Below are 20,046 nucleotides of genomic sequence, written 5' to 3' on the forward strand. Positions count from 1 at the left end.
AGAAAATAAGACTCAAATTGGTGTAGGTATACGGGACTGTCCTTGATTTTTGTTTGTATGTTTATTTTATTTTTAATTCATTTTTTTAAAAGGGTCGGTGATTATTTGTGACTTTTTCGTTTAAAAAATAATTAAAATTTAAAATATAATGAGTTGTGCTTCAGTACCATTAGAATACAGTCTTATTTTAGAGTTATAGAATATACTTAGTTTGTATTTAATTATTTTTTTTTTTTTGCTTAACACGCTCAAATATAAATATTTGCGAAATAGTAATCGATTCCCTAAATAAAAATGTTATTCCGGATCGATACCTGACACAGTTAATTTCTCATAGTTTCTCATTTTTAAGTCACAAATATTCACGTTCCCATGCATGCGTACACATAAGAACATAATATGTATATTTGTTTGCAGAGGCCGCGGCGGAAATCTCCGCTCGCTTAGCTTGTATGCGGATCCCTACGGAATACATTCCCTTGTCATTTTGTATTGTTCTTTTTGTGTGTTTAAACTGTGGATGTCGGGTCTTTATGGGTGATAATTGAATCGCGTAATATGGGTATATAGTGTTGTTTGAAAGTGTTGGCGTATTAAATGGTTTTAAAAAAGAAAAGGTCTGAAATAAAATATTACTCAAAATCTCAACCTTCACTGGTGACAGTGCCACTATCTATTGCAACATACCTATAATATGGGCAATCAAAAATATTGTAAGGCTTTTTGAATTTCAGATTCTTTAAATTTCGTTTTAACGCTTCTTCTGAACTATATTTCCATGCCCCTCCTCATCAAATACATGAATAAAAAAGTGCCTTAATACGACCAATGTTTATGAATCTTACGCTTATATGCCATGGCTCTCACAAAAATTACTACTTACGACCATTGAGAGCCCATCCACATTGTGACGTAAGCTTTAGTTTGTGAAGCATGATGTTATGTGAATGTTATCATTTGGGTGAACTATGTCTCTTCAGTTACTTATGTTTGTCGCCTATCAATGGGTAAGTTGTGATGGTGGGAAATATAATGATTATACGTTGTATTATAATTTGCGTGTGAATTATACAAAAAAGAAATGAAGTTTTTTAACAAAACGTTCCCGTCCTTTATTCTGTGAATGACATAAAGCACGGTGAAAATTGATATTAAAAATCTTGTACATATTTTGAATAATTGCAAGATGTTTTTCTACCTGAACTTATTGATTGTTAAAGCGTAAAATGATCGCACACATACCTTTAATAATATACCCTTAAATTAAAGATGTTACAGTTTAAAAAATAATGTCGTTCTAAATTTGTTAAAATAGTAGACAAAAAAGCTTTTTGAAATGTGGGAGTTTAATTTTCTACCATCACAACTCCATCCTCGCTTGTGGTTGTAACATAGTTTCTTTGTATGTATATTATTTTTAGTTATTTTAGAAATCATGTTACAACTTAGTCGTGATTGTGTTTGTCCAAAATTAAGTGACTTTTTGGGTTGAAAAAAATCTTTATATCCAGTTTAGTAAGGGCAAAAATAAAGGGGTTTTAATAATATTGGGGATATAAGCACATAAAAAAATTTGCACAAATTCGTATGTAGCTTTATGGTGCTTTTTTCGATATTCGCGTTTTTTTCATATTAAAATAACGCAAAAAAGTCACTTATCGTATGTGGATGCAGTCATAATGAATTATTTATTGGCATGCTTAAATGCAAGAGTGATATAATATGCATGCAACCAAGTTTCTATGTGCTTTTAAAAGCTTAAAGAAGAGTGATAAAAAAACCTTTTTCTATTCAAAGTTATATCACAAATATTTCACAAAGTTATATCACTTTTGCAGCCAATAACAGACAAATCATTATTTATTTTTATAATTTAAGTCACTTTTTTGTCTTTTTTTTGTTTTATGCTTTTCGTATATAGAGCACAAGATGCAATAGTCTTAATTAATTTATGATCTACCTATATTCGTGACTTTGTTGTTTTAGTTAAATTAAAATCGAGATGATTTGTATATAAAGTTCTTAAGGCCTTTTGGCCGTTTTAAATGTAGTTAATTTCCAAGAAAATTGTTTGTTTGTTTAATGATAGAAATATCAAATGCTTTGAAGTCAGAGAGCATATGAATTACGTAAAAAAAATGGTTTCTGTACTTATAATGGACCTAAATGAGACACGTCCCATTTTTCTCTTTTCAATGTTTTTTTTTTCTTGTTGTATTTTTAATGAGTCCTTTAATTAAAATCAATTATGATATTAATGTTTTGGGACAATTCGTTTTGTTTACGCTTAGCTCGTATTATTTGACATTAAGCAATAATTTAATTATTATTATTTTACGTAGTATTTTGACGATACAATGATTTATTTATTTGTAAGTGTATTTTTTTATGTTGAAAATATACGCTTGGTGATATGTGCTTTGTGTTTTTGTTTTTTTGCCTGACTTTGTTTTTGGTTCTGTTTTTACATGCCTACATAATACTGAATGCATCATGCAAATGCATGTTTGTGCATGCATATTTTTGGTTCTACATTCCAGTCATAGAATCATTGCATGCATTGAAAATATAGCCTGTTTCAAGTGTAGCATTGTGGGTAGTTTTTCAAGGGGTATCGTACCATCCTTATCAAAAGGGGGCTGAGGTAGTTATATCTATAGGCAACCGCTCCAAGTTAAACTCTGTTACAGCTGCATCCGGTTAGAATGTGAAGTAAACCCCAACAATGCCCAACATAGTAAAAAACATTATTTATTTATTTACTTAACCATAATAACGTCAAGAGGCCAGCTCCATATTAAAAAAAAGGCATTCGCTCGCTCATCGCAGAGAACATAATAAATAGTTGTTGTAAGAAAAACTTATTTTGACGGTGTTAATGGGCCTTAGTTACTCAAAGGTACGTTCACGTCTACTAGATAGTGTGCCCAGCACGTAACGTAACAGACACGCCAGGTAACTTTTTTCACCAAAGAGCAAATAAATACATCAGAAGTCGAAAACAGGGATGGATCCTTTAAAGAGTTGTGGGCACATCACCACATAGGGGGGAAAGGAAAAAATAAGGGAATATTTAGGGGGAGAGTGTAGATGGTGGAGTACCGAAAGCAGTAAGGAAGTACATAATGGAGTATACGAAGGGATCAGAAGACAGTATATAGGGGACTGCGTAAGGAAATAAATAGGGGGAGTAAATGTTTATTATCTTTTACGATATGTGGTCCATCAACATGTCTCAAGTGTGGTACAAGTAAATTAGCCTACAGCGCGTAGGTAAAAGGGTAGATCACACACCACATGTTCGAGTTAGTATTTAAATGTCCAGACCTACATAATCTCGAACATTCCAGGGGGTACCCAACACTTATTTAGTAATTACAATATCAGATATTGAGAACATGTCACAAACTACGTCTTTGTTCGAGTATTGTCTATTGACAATATTATGTGTTGTTCTATGTAGTACATAATATGTTGCTGTTACTGGTAGTCGTTCAAATTAATAGCTCTTTGACTGACTACGTCGTTACACATCTGTAAGCTGTGTTGTTGAATGAAACTTTCGACTTTCAGCACTACAACTAGAGGTAGAAGTGGTTTGTTTAACATTACAACTAGGCAACTGGTAAGTAGGTAATTCATGACATCTCGGCTCGGAGAGACTGTCTCCGGTTTATTAGGTTTTTTTTAAATACCCAGAAGAAGTAAATAGAAAGCGCGGTTCCATCGAAATTATAATTGCAAAATACTCTCGTGGTAAAACTTTCTCGTGGTAGGAAAAAAGTCTGAAGAAAATGCAACTAGCATCGCCGGTGGTATGCGAAAACTGTAGCCTAAAAATACCAAACATTTCCAGGACTGGGCTGAATTCAACGCGGCAACATCCACAATAGACGCACTACGCCCCTCAGTCCGCTCTCCCCTCGCGTCCCCGCGTCAGTCGCCCCGCAGCACGCGGCGCGGCGCGGGGCGGCCGGAGAACGCGTACGGCGAGCTGCGCGCGCCGCCGCTGCCGCCGCGCAAGAGCCTGTCACCCGCCGAGCCCGCCATCCTAGCCGCGCTCAGCGTGCAGGATATAGCGGCTGCTAGTAGTGCTCATGGTGGGTCTATATAGGAAAATCACAAAACCATTTTTCCATATTTTCTTCTTTTCAGTCGTAACATTTTTTGCAAAGCTGAAGGCATCACAAACATTTCCACATTTATCACTTCTTTTCAGTCGTACCTATAACACTTTACAAAACGGTCTTGGTTCAACATTGAGTGTTAAAGGACATTGCTCTGCGTCCATACATAGTTGGCCCTGGAGCCAAGAGCATCGGATAATTATGTATTGTATTCTTTATCATTAGTAGATTCCTAGAAGATCTTGTAGTTATAGCGGACTAGCTGCAAAAAAGATATATTTCAAAAAAAGTATCAGATTTTGAGGTTATAATCTAACCATAACAACGCATATAATGCTACGTTCACACGCGCGCCGCGCAGCCCGGCGGGCTGCCCGTCGCGGGCAGGCGGACATTCAAGCTGTTCACACGCGCGCCGTCGTATCAGTCAGTGCAAGAATGGCGAGAAGCGAGGATCTCGGTGTTGTTGCTGTCATAGCCTTTGGCTTAACTTATTTTTATTGGAAAAAGAAACAAAATGATGAACGACGTTGATCAGTTCGCCAAAAAACCGACACTCGCCCGATTCGCGGCATTCACGGGCACGGGCGCGTTCACGGGCTCGGCCGTACCGTTTACACGCACGTGAACGTGACTGTGCCCGTTGAATGTCGATTTGAACGCGCGCGTGTGAACGTACCATTAAATGTAGGTACCTACCTACCTATGATTTTTCATAGCTTTGAGTGATTTTTAAGAAACTGAAAAGTAGGTAATATCTTAATACCTACCTAGATAATAGGTACCTATGCAGTTGTTTTTCTAAAAAGTGGATGAAGTACAAAAATAAAATGACATATAACATTAATAACATCAATGACGGACGACGTGACGTTCACAGCAAAACTAGGGATGTAGTACAACACCACACCAATAATCGATTTTTTCGATTAAGATTTACTGTGGTCTTTAAATTATTTCAAACTGTCTATTACATCACCTTTGTCATATAAACATTACAAGTAGGTATTTATGACAATGGTTTATTTTACGCCGAAAAATAAATGTTATTTTTGTATTAATTGTCGTAAAAAATGAATAAGTTGTTTTAATGATTGTATAGAAATAAAAAGTTTTGATTACTGTATGATATTATTCTTACTACCTATTTAAATTGGAGTATGACTGCATTCATAAAGTATTTTTTTTTAGGTTTAAAAGAAAGCACTAGAAAAGAAAACACAATCGATCGATTAATAATTCAATCAATAGATTATAATTGATTGGACATCCCTATTGGACTTCCGACATGACATGACATTAGGCGAAGATGGCGATCTAATTTTATTAGTCGCGTTAAATTCTATTAAAAGTTTATTTTGGAATACAGCTAGTCCGTGATACAGGAGTATTTGCAACTTACATAATAAAATAGGCGATTAATTATCGTATATTCTGATACTCTTTACTGCACAGGGCCAATTTGGACATTGTCCTTTACATCTCACTCGATCACCCACCATTTTTCTCTGTTGCTAGACGCTCTTATAATTTACGAATGATATTTATAACTCACCTCACCTAAAGCAATTTTTGAGACAATAAGGTCGAAATTCAGCATGCACTGCAATAAGGCAAATATACTCATCGATTTTTTTACAAAATGGGTCAAACATGTCATTGGTCGATAGTACTATTATTATAAATCGTAAATTCATGCAAAAGATAGCCAATGTTGTTTATCTGGTCGATCCCCCGATTTTATGGTCTAATGCCTTCCACTTTACCCTACGACGCCTTTAGACTTTCAATATTTACTTTAATATCATAAAATAAAAATCCTGTTTCCAGTCCCGGAGCCCAGAAGACGTTCGTCGTTAGAACCGGAGCCGGACTCGCGGCATCGGCTGACTTCCATCATCACGGGGTCCACGGAAACTATCACTGGCGTCATTGACACCAGACATGAGGTATGTGGGGGAAAGAAAATATAATAATAATTAATAAAATACTTTAGTTTAAGCTCAAAACTGTGCTTAAACTAAAAACTTTTTACTGATTGTGTGTAGATTTGCTCTTTTTCAAAGCTCGTATGAAAAAACAACAAGCAAAATGATGAAGGCTATGATAGTAAAGACCATTACAACTATTCGTTTTGCGCAACGATTACGTAAATAGGAATAAATAGGAATTTTAGGAGAGTATCTGAAACTGTTGTTTTTTTGAAACATGAAAACCTAAGAAAAATCTTGTTTCAGGTGCCACCCGACCCCAGAGCCTTCGAGAAGCCCCGTCGCGCGTGCACCCCACAGTCCAACAGCCGCCCCCTCCCCGCACCCCCGCCCGAACGTCCTTCCGACACACCCACCCCCACCGAACCCAAACCCGAAATCCGATACAACTCGGACCGACCAGAACCCTTGCCGAACAGACAAGAAAACCAGACCAGACAACTCCCAAACCCACCTGAAAACAGACAGCCACCTAACCCCCCCGAAAACAGACAGCCTCCAGAAACCAGACAGCCACTCAACCCACCAGACAATAGACACCATGTGCCAGAAAATAGGCCAAACACACACATGCAAGAAAGACAAGAGAGGCACATGCAAGACAATAGGCAAGAGAGACCAGAACGTTGCGAGAGTCGGCAAGAACGACACATCCCCACCCCAGACTTAAGACAAGAAAACAAACACGAAATTCGCGTCATAGACAATCGTCAAGACCGACACGTGCCAGAGAATAGAGAAAAGTCAGAAAGACATCTTCCTATGTCGGACAGTCGGCACACGGATTTCCGTCTACCCCCCGAAAGACCGCCGGAAAAACCGGATAGGATAATAGAATCTAGGTGTAGTTTTGACCGGGAGACTAGGCTAGAAAATAGGGCTCCGCCTAGGCAAAGATCTTTGCCGGCGACCACTAGTGGGAGTGTAGACCAGCCTACTAAGTCTACGACTATGCCTAAATTCCCTTCGGAAGATATAAAAGACCCACCGTATGAAAATGTGGCTGTGGAGAAAAATGAGTTGGCTGTTGCAGGTGAGTCTATATTTCATTATTATCATTTCTCAGTCCAAAATTGTATTACATAAATAAATTAGTTGACAAAAGTGATCGATAGACTTTGATGTTTGAAAAAATGTTTTACTTTACAACGTTGAACGAATATGCGTCCGCCTTTGTACTCCAAAGTTAATCAAACTTAATTTTGTAGTTTTTTTTTGTTTGCATTTTGTTTCGAAGTTAATTTATTATTCTTTGAACATAGGATTTATAAAAAATACATTATTAAAGAATGTAAAAATTATTGGCGAGAAGGCTACTCTAGATACTTACTTTATTACTTTTTACTAAAGCATTTTTCTTATCTTGTTATAGCAAAGAAAATCAACCCCCTAACTCACGACAAACACGGTAGGAAATACGGCGACAACGTATCGTACGAAAACATAAATTTAGACTACATTGCGCGCTTAGTAGGGGAAGGTTATCCCAAAGACATAGTTGTACGCGCATTGGGCATCACCAGGAACGATTTAGAAATGGCCTGCGATATATTACACGAGTTTGGATCTAAAGTACCTAATAAGTGTTAATGGTAGGTAGTTTGTTCTTTGAATTGTACGCTTTGGTGGTGTTAATGGTCGTTTTGGAGATTAACCGGTCAATGTGCAAAATTGTTCATTTTATTTTAGATCGATGACTTGATAAGACAAACATCTCATTTTTAACCGACTTCCCAAAAAGGAAGATGTTCTCATTTAGTCAGGATTAAAAAAAAAACAGTATGCAAAGACGGCCATTTACATCATCAAATCGTTACTAACAGGTTTAGAATTCATACCTTATGAACTAAATATAAGTCTGATTTTAACTTGTACATATTTCAGTGTCATCGTTTGGTAAAACTTTTCATAGTAAACTGACCTTTATTGCTTATGAAATAACCACTATTTCACTTTGAACAATAGCAGCGAATATTCCTATAGTCAGTAATTTGCTACGGGTTTTATTTGAGCACAAAGATATATACAAATTAATATATCCATTATTTTTTCTGTATGTTATGTCGCTCTATCAAAATGGCTGACAACGTGCATCTGTCAAACACTAATGACATCTATGTTTTACGGCTAATGTGCGAAATGACTGGCAAAGTGCAGAGTACCGAAGCTTTCGATAATGAGTTTTTAACTTGATAACATATACCTATTCATATGTAGGTACTCATGTTTAAACGTATATTTTGCAATCAATAAATATTTAAAGTTTGATTATATTTCTTATACAAGAACATTAAAACGGACTTCAAAATAATATCAGCTTCTTTGAATATCCATTATCCAGCGTTTTGCATAACATGCTGAGAAACGCAACTGAATTTCAATCGAAGTCTTTTTTGTGAATTCGCTAAACAGATATTTAATCCCCGGATCCACTAAAGTGGAGCAGAGAGATTTAAAAAAAAACTTCTATTTGATTCCTTAAACACTCCTCCACTCCTATCCGCATTGGTGGAATATTTGCCTTTGTTGTAACATAGATGTCATTGCGATCAAACACTAAAATTAACCTTAAACACATAGAAATAAAGCACAAATTCCAAGCACAAGCCATGACGAATCTTCCGAAATCCTGAATTTATACTGTATTGTTCTTAGGTGCGTATGAACATAGGATGGTAGCACAAAATTGACCTAACGTTTCAATGTAGGTACAGAAAAACAGTAGAAATTTTCTATAGAAGAGGTCGGTTGCACCATATAATTAAAACGATATTCAAACTATAACCAGTCGTCAAATTGATGAAAATTAAGGCTCAAATGCATCGACAACATAGACAGTTTTTTTACGTGTTTCAAAATGAGCATTTATTTGCTTAAGGAAAAAATGACGTTTATATTGTCGTTGAAACTGAGCCTAAATCGGCGATTTGACTGTTGGTTATGGTTCGGTTAGCGGTTAGTTTAATAGTGCAACCAACTCGAAAACTTCATTTTTTAATCTGCATTTAATATTATGAACACAAATCTTCGTTAGGACAATTTTGTGCAAACCAACTGAAATATACTATTACTCTAGAATACGTTTACGATCATTAGTATAGCTAAAAATATCACTAAAGTTGAATTTGTTATAAACAAGCGTCATACTATTAACTTTAAGTAAAAACTAAACTTCAGTAACGGTAAGTAATTTTAATAGGTAATTATTTGGCGCAGTAGTGTTAACATAATGTCTAAAAATCGACGCAAAGTCAGCATTGTCCGGTCAAAGTAGACAATGCCTTTCACTCCCTGGCAATTACGAGGAATGGCTAAATAATGTTTAGCTGCTAATGGGGGGGAAATATTGATTGCTTAGCTGTGATTTTCAAGTCTGCATTGTCAGGCAAAGTAATTAATATAAACTTTTTATGGCTCTCGTACACAAATGAAAAATGTATGCAAGAGTCAAAATGTGACAGATTGGCGAACTGTCAATATAGATGGTGTTCATAATTATGACCTTTATCGCCACAAAACAACATCCTGTCGTGTAAATCTAAAATCGTGATAGTATTACATAGATCAATATAATAAACTTATATTTAAGGCACATTTAATGTATTTATTTCGCATCATTTTAGTGACACTAAAACTTATTCCAGTGTTTTCTTTTATTTTATCAGTATTCATTTTAACTCAATATATTTTTCATTGATTAATTAAATAAAGCTTTGTAAATAGTTACTTGTACGAATAAATAATGCCTATATTTTCATATAAAATCGCTGTCTCATAATGTTTACTTAATAGTGGTTCATATAGAATATATTTTTTCATATTTATGTCATATTTCTGTATGAGATAATACAAATTTTGACACTTCGACTTATGACACTTGCAATATTTAATGTCTAGTATAACACTTAAAATTGTTGATGTAAATAATAATTAATATTTATATTTTTTTGGATATAAAATAAACTCGTACGTGTTGCATTGATCTTCCTTTTTGGTATAATATTAGAAAAAAAGATGTAGTTAGTTTGATAAGTTTTTACTAAAAACAAATTCTTTTTGAAATTCGAAGAGCTTACGATGGCACCAACGTTTCCTGATATTGTTCTTCGTATTTTTCTATACAAAAAAAAAATATTTTGTAAAAGTGCAATTTTCATAATTGTTCGTCTTTTCTTTTTTATATTGCTTATACAACTTGTAAGAAAACTGCTTCAGATCTTATTAATTTTACTTTTTCAAATGTTACTTTTTTGGCTTATTCCCAGTTGAATTACGAAACAATTTTGACGCAGTTTTCTCAAGACAATTATTGTGCTTAGTGAATGACTTGACTGAATTTTTAGGTTATAATCTATCTAGTCTTAATATTTCACTTTTTTGCTAATTTCATCTGTTCGTTTATAATAGTTAATTAAATGAGGATGCTAATAAATTGTAATTAATGCCAATAATTCTTAATATTACAACTTTAATGATATAGTTCGTAGTTTCCACTGACGTTTTAGGTACCTACCTATTAATTATGAGTGAATACATATCCACCACACTACTAGTCAAGATTCACTTTTTTTATAAAAATGTTTTGCATATTTTGCTTATACATTTTTATTTAAAAAGATGTAATGTTATACTCTATCCACGGAAGCAAGAGCTAAAAGGTAAACAAAGAATGACACTTTTTCAAGATGGCGGTATAACCCGACCGATGACAAAACGTCACATTTTTGTGTAAAATGTTCGCAGTATCTGTGATTTTGTCATCGGTCGGGTTATACCGCCATCTTGAAAAAGTGTCATTCTTTGTTTACCTTTTAGCTCTTGCTTCCGTGGATAGGGTATAGTATTTTGTGATTAACAGGTTGAGTGTACATTTGAGGATTTCAAGTATAAAATAAAACTTTTATACTAATGTCATTGTTATGCACACTACACAAGTCCATGATTAAAGCAGGGATATCTATTAAATAATAAGCAAAATTCATGTTGAAACATAAATCACTACGAACATTATTGACCACGGAGCTTACCTCATTGTGAAATCCTGAAATGTACACCTACCCTTATTGTAATTCCCTTATAACTTAAATTTTCGAATACGCGAGCTGTAATAATCATAATTTCCTTTTAAAGCGCGTATTGCTTCTTATTAAATTAGTTTTACAACAAAATATTAGTAATTATTTATATTTAGTCAAATAATTGTTTATAATCTCACGAGCATCACAAAATATGATTGTTTCAAATTAATTAATTTAACGAAATAATTATTTTTTCAATAAAACCAGCGAATGAATGATTTCAATCAAAATACCGTAATGGTCTAAACATTTTTCATAACATTGACTGGTCATTATCAGAAATGACCACTTTAAATGCTAGCTAAAGTGGGTTTTTGATTGTTACCATTCAAGAGAATGTACCTACAGTTATTTATTATTATTTTTTTCCAAAAGAGAGAGATTCAAAAACAAGTAGATATTCATATCATGGGACAATATTTTGCGGTTGACATATACCTTGATGTACAATGCACTTTTACCAGTGTTAGTTGTTACTGGCTAATGTTATTAATATTATGAGGGTGCTGGAGAAACTGTGTAATGGCATTGTTAGATAATGACTAGAAGGAAAGTTGCGAAAAGTCTTAGAAAAAACATTTATTTTTCTTTTTTAATTCGTATATTTCAATGTATTGACATTTTTGGTGAGAATATGTAATCTTAATTTTGACACATCTGATTCTTTAATGTTTTTTTTTGTATGAAAATTATTTGTACCTAATCATATTGTTATTATTTTGTTTATTTGCGTTATAAATTGATGTTTCTTTTGGTGGATTGTATGAATTGTATAGGTTTGTAAAAATATTATTGCGATGATAATATCAGTTGTCTTATACATTGATGAAATTGTAAAATATTATTTTTTGAAAATAAAGCGCCATCTAACGGATGAATTGTCAACGGAATGTTTTGGGGAGGCTACGTTTTGTTTTACGCTTTAGTAAAAATACGTTGCTAAATATATTTAAGTAAAATTATATTTTGGTGTTTTATTACTTTTATTTAACCCTGCTATTTCAGAAATTATTAAAATAAATATCGCGACATCTTCACACGCGGTTGATTAGCTCCATGATAAGCTATTTATTAGCTTGTGCTAGGGGTGCTACAACAACTGAACAACTACAAATACTTATAAATGTATATAATATCACCCACACCACAACCAACAAGCACGCTCATCATACAAATGTTGACTGTACCGGGAATCGAACCCGGGACCATCGGTCGATTCGGCAGTCTGGCATGGTGATAGTAACAAATTGTGCTGGAACACTTCGTAAATATTTTTAGAAATATTGCTTGTGATCAAATTCTTGTCTTTTAATAGAGCATTTTACCTGCACAAATCATAAAGTTTATTTGATTAAATCTCTAGTTGATTAAAATCATTTATTGCTCTATGCGTCAAGTACTTTCTTAAATGGCATGACAATGAATTGAGTTCCAGTTAATCAGTAGGTATTTTTTTATCATGAACTTATAAAATCACTTAAAATGATTTTTGTTGTATTATGCATTTTTATTTTGGAGGTAAATATTCTTTTGTTTTGGTTAATAAAAAAAATGACAGTCGGTCACATTCCAAGGGATTTTCAAAAGAAAATCTTTTGTCGTCAATCTCGGTATAAACAAAAAAAAAACTCATGATATTTTCCTAATTTCAGTTCCAAGAATCAGTATCACAATTTCCAAGTCATATGGACTTACAAAAAGTCGGTGATGTGATATTCAACAACGAAAAATACAACATACTTAAGCCAACAGTGCACGTAATCACAGATTATTTCAAGGACCATGTGTTAAGAACCGAGAATAAGGATCCTGGTGCCAGAATTTTCATTGACCACAATGGCTTCAGACATACTTGGACGGGTTTCGGTAAGAAAACAAAAAGTTTGAGAAAAACTGATCTAGATCACAAGGATGGAGATGTTGAAGACACTGACGTGAAATCAAATGACGATGTTGAAATAACAAGCACTGTTGCCACCGTCAACTCAAGCGAAGATAGTAACCATAGCAACGAAACAAATGAACAACAAGGCAATAAAACTTCTGAGGAAAATAAAGAAGATAGTGCTAATGGTGGCGCCGAAAGTAAAAACACAACAACAACCCTTAATATAATAACAGAGAATAAAGGCTCGAAGGTCCTAGGCCTAAAACACAAAATGAGACAAGTCGGATCAACTAAAAGTGTTGTACGAAATGCACCTAAAAACGAGAAAACTGAAAATGACCCTAAAATTGAATCAAAGGCGGGTAAAGACAGAACTGTAGCAAAAACAACATTTTTCTGTCCCTTCCTAGGGGTTATCACCATGTCAGCGTTTATTGATTGAAGTGATACGAATTCAGCAACTAAATAACATTTTAATAAAGATTTTAGTATGAAAATTCCGACTTGACACACACATTAGTAAAGTTTTTACGTTTTTTGCGGAGGCTTTCTGTGAACCAAATAAGACATCATACTATTATTGTGTCGAAAGAGTCAACCCCTTTTTTATCCTTTGTTCTTGAGGTAGGGGCTATCTATCACCTACAAGATCCATCAGATGACATGATACATTAGATGACCCGCTGTGGGTGCAGCATGAGGGATTGTCAGACTTTTACTGACTTAACGTCGCCTTTGCTCTTTCTGCACCAGGATCGTGATACATTTCGAATAACCCCACATGTTGATGCCTTATCGTATAAAAGCGTATCGGTTTCCATGGTTTACCAATATTTAGGTTTATTAGAAGCAAAAATATACTTGCTTTGCTTGTCTGCGTTGCTCTGCTCTTAGGTTGATCATAACTTTCGTACATGGCAATCATAAAATATAACTGCCATGAAAAAAACCATCGACAGCAGTTATAAAACTAAGGGTATAAAAAACAACATAAAAATATAACGCTTTATTAAACGTCAGGATTTTCTGTTGCCCTTCCTTTCTTGACATTATCATCATTCATGAATCTTCTATTAAACCGTCTTGTCATATATGGGTCGTAGTCTTCTTCTACTTTGTACTTGTCGAATGTACTCAGAAAACTACTCATAGCTGTCTGAAAGGCTCTCCTGTAGCTGGTTACAGGCATTTTCTCTTTCAACATGACTACTGGCTCAAAAGGGATTACTAACCCTGCTGCTGATGCAATCAGAGGCATGAAAGGAGCTGGTAGATAGTAGGAGAATAACTCCATAGCTCCGTTCACAACACAAGTTCCTATATTCCTTAATACTGCGTTCACTTTGGGAGCTCTCACAGCTCTTAGCAAAGGTTCTGCAACGAATTTGTACACTTTGACAGTGAAGCTGACTTCTGGTACTGCTATTTGTTGATAAGTTACTTTTTCTTTAGTTATTTCAACTGGATTTTGAACTGTTTCATATGTTTCTGTAACATGCTCTTGGACCGACTGATTTTGTGGACTTGAATAGTTAGAAGGTGAAACAACGCCTGGATGTTCAGTTACTAAATCGGTTATTTGATATTGGTCGTTTTCTGGCTGTTGAGGCTAATGTAAATGGGAAAAAGGATTAGTGAGTTGCTAATAGTTATATAAAGGAACCTCACAGAGTTTATGACTGTTCGTATGTGGCAATCTATAACTGCGCTTCTATCCCTACTTATCCCTTGAAATACCATATGTTAGGAATATCTACAGATGCAGAATTCAATAACTTATGTTATTTGCTTGAAGCTATTGAGTTACCAAATGTTATAAATAATTACAATTCTACTGACGTCAGTATTGAGTTGACAAGAAGGGATGAATTTTCCCTAATTATTTCTACTGTTTACAATAAACTCACTGCTGATAATGTTGTAGATAACAATGAAACGACAATGGCAGTAATAAATACTCCCATTTTTAAGTTCGCAGTACTTGACACTCACATTACTTTTGTATGAAACATTACGTATGTTCTGTTTGTTCTAGAATCGAATAACTATAAATAAGGCGACGATAAAAGTAATTTTATTGATATTTCCTTCGATATCAACGGATTCGTCGATTTGTTACGCACTGCGATTGAACAATCTACTTTGAATTGAAGGACTATCCCTGAAATTATGTTTAAATTTTAGAATTATGGAAAATTTATTTGAGTTAGATACCCTTACAAATAATCTAGGAGCATCATAACTAGATTTACCTGATCTCAACGATCTTTAGATCTCTGAATTTAATGAATGATTGAGCAAAATCCATAGAAAGGTACATTTTTTTTTTTTTTACAGCCTATTTATCGTCCCACTGCTGGGCACAGGCCTCCTCTCACACGGAGAAGGATTGAGCATTAATCACCACGCTTGCTCAATGCGGGTTGGTGATTTCAGACTATATAGTCCAGGTTTCCTCAAGATGTTTTCCTTCACCTTTTTATCAGCCATTGGTGTCTAAGATATACTTAGAAAGTACATACAAACTTAGAAAAGTTTCATTGGTACTTGCCTGACCTGGATTCGAACCCGCGCCCTCATACTCGAGAGGTTGGTTCTTTGCCCACTAGGCCACCACGACTCTTTTAAAACATAATTAACCTTTTCAAGGTAAATTATGAGCCTAGATAGCATATTAATGTCTTCATAAAACTTCAATCACAATTCATGGGGAACAAGAGAAAACAAAAGCCATAAAAGAAGTTGAAATAAAAGATTTTTAAGAGCAATAAAATCGCCCAGTTTCGCTATAAAGCCTTGCGAGGTACTTTAATTAAAGTCTAGTGAAAAGGCGAACGTTCTCTAAAAATGGTACCGCTGTATTTGTTTGTAACTTGTGTTTTGTTGTTTAGCACTGTGGAATCTGCACCACAGGTATGGGCTTTAAGTTCTTAGTAATATGTATTTTTGATCATCGAAAGCACGTACTGTAAATAAGTACCAAAATGAATTCTTCCGTGTTTTGGGAAGCACGTTAAATTGATGATCTCGGCTGTCATTTGAACATCTTGGCCGTCGTTACGGGTAGTCAGAAGCCAAAAAATATGACAATTAGTCAACCAAGTGGTTGCCCGGGTTAATGGTTGAGTTATCCTTTATTTTATGTTAGGTAAATAAATTTATAGGTTTATCTACAAGTTTTACAGCTATGAGATTCGTTCGAGCCTTTCTCCGATAGCCTTTTTCCCGTACTAGATATACTATGTTGGATCGGCTTCCAGTCAAGTTGATGCAGCTGAGTAGATACTGTACATGGAATGAGCCTATCGGACATTTCGGCAAGACTGGTTAGATTGGTTGACGATTGACAATAAGTCGAATATAATGAGCTCATATTGATATTTTTGTCGACCATGTTTTAATGTAGATTATACCTGTATTCGAATAAATAAATTAATTCAACTTAAAAGATTAATGAAGGAACTTGTTACCACAGAAATGGTCATCCATACTAGGGCCTATCACGCCCAATGGAACATCGGTCGACACGAACAGTTTTGTACATTTCCACGTGTATTTTAAACATGGGAGATATAATACATATTGGATATAATGGCTTCGATTTTGGTAAATGTTTTTTATAGAAAGCTAAATATTGAAAAGAGTAAACTTTCCTAGGTCCCCTACGACTACATCCCCATAGGCCGGCGCGATGGCAACGCGGGTCACCCTCACGACGTGAATCTCAACTATGAGCGTCTCTTCCCGGCTCGGCGCAAGTACATCGACTCACCAGCCGCGCACATCGATCCAGGACTAGATTTCTTTAAGAAGTGATTAAATAGGTTTTTAATTAAATAAGATTGTTGTTTTTTCTTGGAAACTGAAAAATGCTGCAAGGCCCTTGCAGCATCATGATTTACAAAGCCTTTTCTCAACCGTGTCGGATGCAACTGAGTACCAGTGTTTTCTTTGAGGCGACTGCCTATGTATCGGACCTCGTCAATCCAGTTATCTGGGCAACCCAATACAAATGGGGACTTGCAACATCTATGGCAAGTTTTTGACTATGGTCAAATTAATAAAATATTTTTTTTTGAAATGTGATAACTACACCATGAAGAAATGAAATAAAACAAAAAAGACGAGCGAACTTATACTATAATATACAAATACATACAGATTCAAAGCGGTCCACACTTTTGATCAATTAACACGATCATAAATTAAATAAACTAATCAATAATACAAAATTATGAATAATAATTCCAATTAAAATGCGGCATTAGTGGGCAATGCCAATGATATGACCACATTACGGATAATTCTTATATGAATATTGAAATAAATGCGTTATTTTTAACATGAATGTAACTGGCAAACATTTTGGAAAGCGATCGGTATTACTTAAGAAATTGTGGTCGTAAACTCAAAAACTGTTGATAGTTAATTTTTTCAGGAACAAGTTGGTAGTTTTCAGGAGTTATGCTGGTTTACTGGTGTAGCTTAGTGGCGTCCAGCTGCTGCTAAGGAAGCCAGTAGGTCCTGAACATTGACGTGAGAGGGGACAGGAGACGCCAGCTCGGCATACCTGCTGGTGTAGTCAGTGCCACCCCGTAACTCTTGGGACTGGTCGTCAGCCTGTGGAATATGTAACTCCTTCTTTATACTTGCTACCTTAAAGACATAGTTTAATAGGAATTGAAAGAGTAATGCGGGTTGTTACGAGAGCGTATAGAACGAGGAATGACTGCAAGAGGAAGTTTGAAAATGGCACCGGTAAAATGATGGATGGATATTGTGTGAAATACGATATGTCTGGAAATAATGTTACAAATGAGATGACATCAAATAGCAATATGAGAAAAATGAGATATTGGGGTGAGGTTTGAAACGCTTTTGTTGAGGCGTTTGTTCGATGATTAGAGATCGATGTTTTTCATTGGGTCAAGTAAAATCGAACTATAATGTGGATCTGCCCCAAGGGAACTAAGCAGAGGAGACAATAGCCCTCAGCCGCTTTATTGACTGCTTGTTACATTTGCATCCCACGATGTAGCTACATTTTTATCTCGATGACTTTATCTCGTGTTCGACAAAGACCCCAAAATGTATGTACATCTTATATTACAACTTATACTAAATAGATATATTTCTCTGTTCTGTATACCTATTTGTGTTTTACAAATTAATTATGTTTATATGAATTACAAGCCGTTTTCCCGCGTCCCGCGGGAACTACTGCTCGTACCAGGATAAAATATAGCGTATGGTATTCAGAAACATTGTAGCTATCTATCAGTGAATTTTGGAAATCCGACCAGCGATATCAAAGATCTTTATAAAATTAGGTTAGAAAAACTAGATATATAAAATAACTTACCATAACTAGCATCACGCTGAGGATCAGACAAAGTAACGCTAGCCACTTCATGATGCTACCGAACAACCTGTTCAGCTACCACGGCTACCACTCCACTTATATACCACACGACACAATTTCATTAACTCTTAATGTCCAAAGAAAACGAATCGATTTGCTACGAGATTTTGTTTATTGATTTTAATGCGTTATTTTTATTCGCTTTTCTACTTCTGGTAGGCTGTAGGTAGTTGCTTTACTTACTTACCTACTGTTAAAATTACTTGAATACACTTTTGTGGGCTAAACGTCATGTCACACATGAGCAGGCACGTCGTATCTCATATAATAATATGTCGAAAAAACATTGTTCTAAGCGATATCGTCATTGGTGGTTGCAGGCTTAGTGGGCGTCTTTGGGGTACAAACAAAATACAATGTCCACAGTTTCACATTTAACACACGCTGTTTTATTACTTCACACAAAAGTCTAAACGAAAAATGATTAATATTATGACCGAGCAGCGGATTCGGGGCTCAGATTTTGATTATATTTTCTGCACTACACAATGCAACAGTTTACCGGGATCTCACTCGATCATGTTCCCGCTCAAAACAATGTCACATTAAGAACTGTCAAGAGTCATAGACAAGATGGCACCTCGATCCCGCTCAGGCATATCCTCGGCTCTGATTGGTCATTAATCAACTCATTCGAAAGTACACTGTATTAGTTTTAAGTTGTATATATGTTACCGGCCGAACCCGATTTTAGGACAAACCAGTTTTGCCTAGGCTCAACTAGTTCTTCCTATAAGCGTTAGGATTAACTAGTATAGCCTAGTCCAAACTAATTTGTCCTAAGCCCGATAGGACGGACCAGTTTAGGCTAGGCAAAACTAGTTGATCCTGATATAAGTACGCACACTCTAGGATAAACTGGTATAGCCTAGTCAAAACATATACATTTCTAAAAGTCTAAATAAATAGATGAACTAAATAAATACTCCGTGTTAGAAAAATAATCATCTTTATTAAACTATAATGATTCGTCGTTATGGATAAATTAATAATACGAACAATCATACTACATATATGTAGCAAACTAACAAATAATAGGTAAGTATTTTTTTTTTAATAGAAGCAATAATCAAATCTCAAATTAAAATTGTTGTCCTTGAAAGTTATGGATAATAATTGGTAATACAAACAATCACACTATAAAAAATTATACTGTTTTTTTTTTTAAGAAGCAATAATCATACGAGTATTATGTTAATTATTAAAATTGTTATTTATTTTACACGGTTTGCTTTGGTGGCACTTAGAATTGCAGAGTATCATTGCCTTCTTGCACTGGCATCTGTTTGTGGAACAGTTCTTGTTGCAGCTGCATCTCACAAAACCTTGGCCTGATCCAACAGAATGTTTCGTAGCTGCAGTTCTCAACGATATTTCAGAGTCTTGGTTTACATTTACTACCTCTAAAAAATTTTGACTACATAGGCCATACCAGTTTATCCTAGAGTGTGCGTATTGATATTAGGATCAACTAGTTTTGCCTAGCCTAAACTGGTCCGTCCTATCGGGCTTAGGATAAATTAGTTTGGACTAGGCTATA

General features: G+C 35.1%; 2 protein-coding genes and 1 long non-coding RNA gene across 6 annotated transcripts in view; 2 read left to right on the forward strand and 1 right to left on the reverse strand.

The window, feature by feature from the left end:
• The window catches only part of LOC110381365 (E3 ubiquitin-protein ligase CBL), a 75,076-nt gene extending 62,916 nt beyond the window's left edge, over positions 1-12,160 (forward strand). For 2 of the 4 annotated variants that reach the window (XM_064042300.1, XM_064042299.1), the window contains exon 10: positions 418-2,418. Coding sequence is in view for 2 of the 4 variants with exons in the window: in XM_064042299.1 (XP_063898369.1) it covers positions 418-447 (30 nt within the window). In the remaining 2 variants the exon portion in view is untranslated. Of the gene's footprint in view, positions 1-417; positions 2,419-3,856; positions 4,101-5,957; positions 6,077-6,364; positions 7,152-7,490 lie in introns of those variants that run through there. The other 2 variants (XM_064042298.1, XM_064042301.1) reach the window with 2 other exon arrangements.
• Positions 12,161-12,620: 460 nt separating this feature from the next.
• LOC135119022 (uncharacterized) lies at positions 12,621-13,582 on the forward strand. The gene is made up of 2 exons (XM_064042281.1): positions 12,621-12,714; positions 12,849-13,582. Exons 1-2 carry the CDS (start codon positions 12,679-12,681, stop codon positions 13,524-13,526), a joined length of 714 nt encoding a protein of 237 aa, XP_063898351.1. The 5' UTR covers positions 12,621-12,678; the 3' UTR covers positions 13,527-13,582.
• A 3,624-nt stretch (positions 13,583-17,206) lies between these two features.
• On the reverse strand, positions 17,207-19,044 carry LOC110381366 (uncharacterized). The gene is made up of 2 exons (XR_002429884.3): positions 18,447-19,044; positions 17,207-17,704 (listed from the first exon to the last, which is right to left on the reverse strand). It is a non-coding gene; the product is annotated as an uncharacterized LOC110381366 (long non-coding RNA).
• Between the last annotated feature and the right edge of the window lie 1,002 nt (positions 19,045-20,046).

The sequence above is a fragment of the Helicoverpa armigera genome, chromosome 28 (assembly GCF_030705265.1).
Source record: "Helicoverpa armigera isolate CAAS_96S chromosome 28, ASM3070526v1, whole genome shotgun sequence".
NCBI lineage: Eukaryota > Metazoa > Arthropoda > Insecta > Lepidoptera > Noctuidae > Helicoverpa > Helicoverpa armigera.

Coding starts and splice junctions, on each gene's coding strand:
- LOC135119022 (XM_064042281.1), top strand. CDS start 12,679: ATGATTTTTGTTGTATTATGCATTTTTATTTTGGAG. Junction 12,715..12,848: donor TATGCATTTTTATTTTGGAG/GTAAATATTCTT, acceptor TCCTAATTTCAG/TTCCAAGAATCAGTATCACA.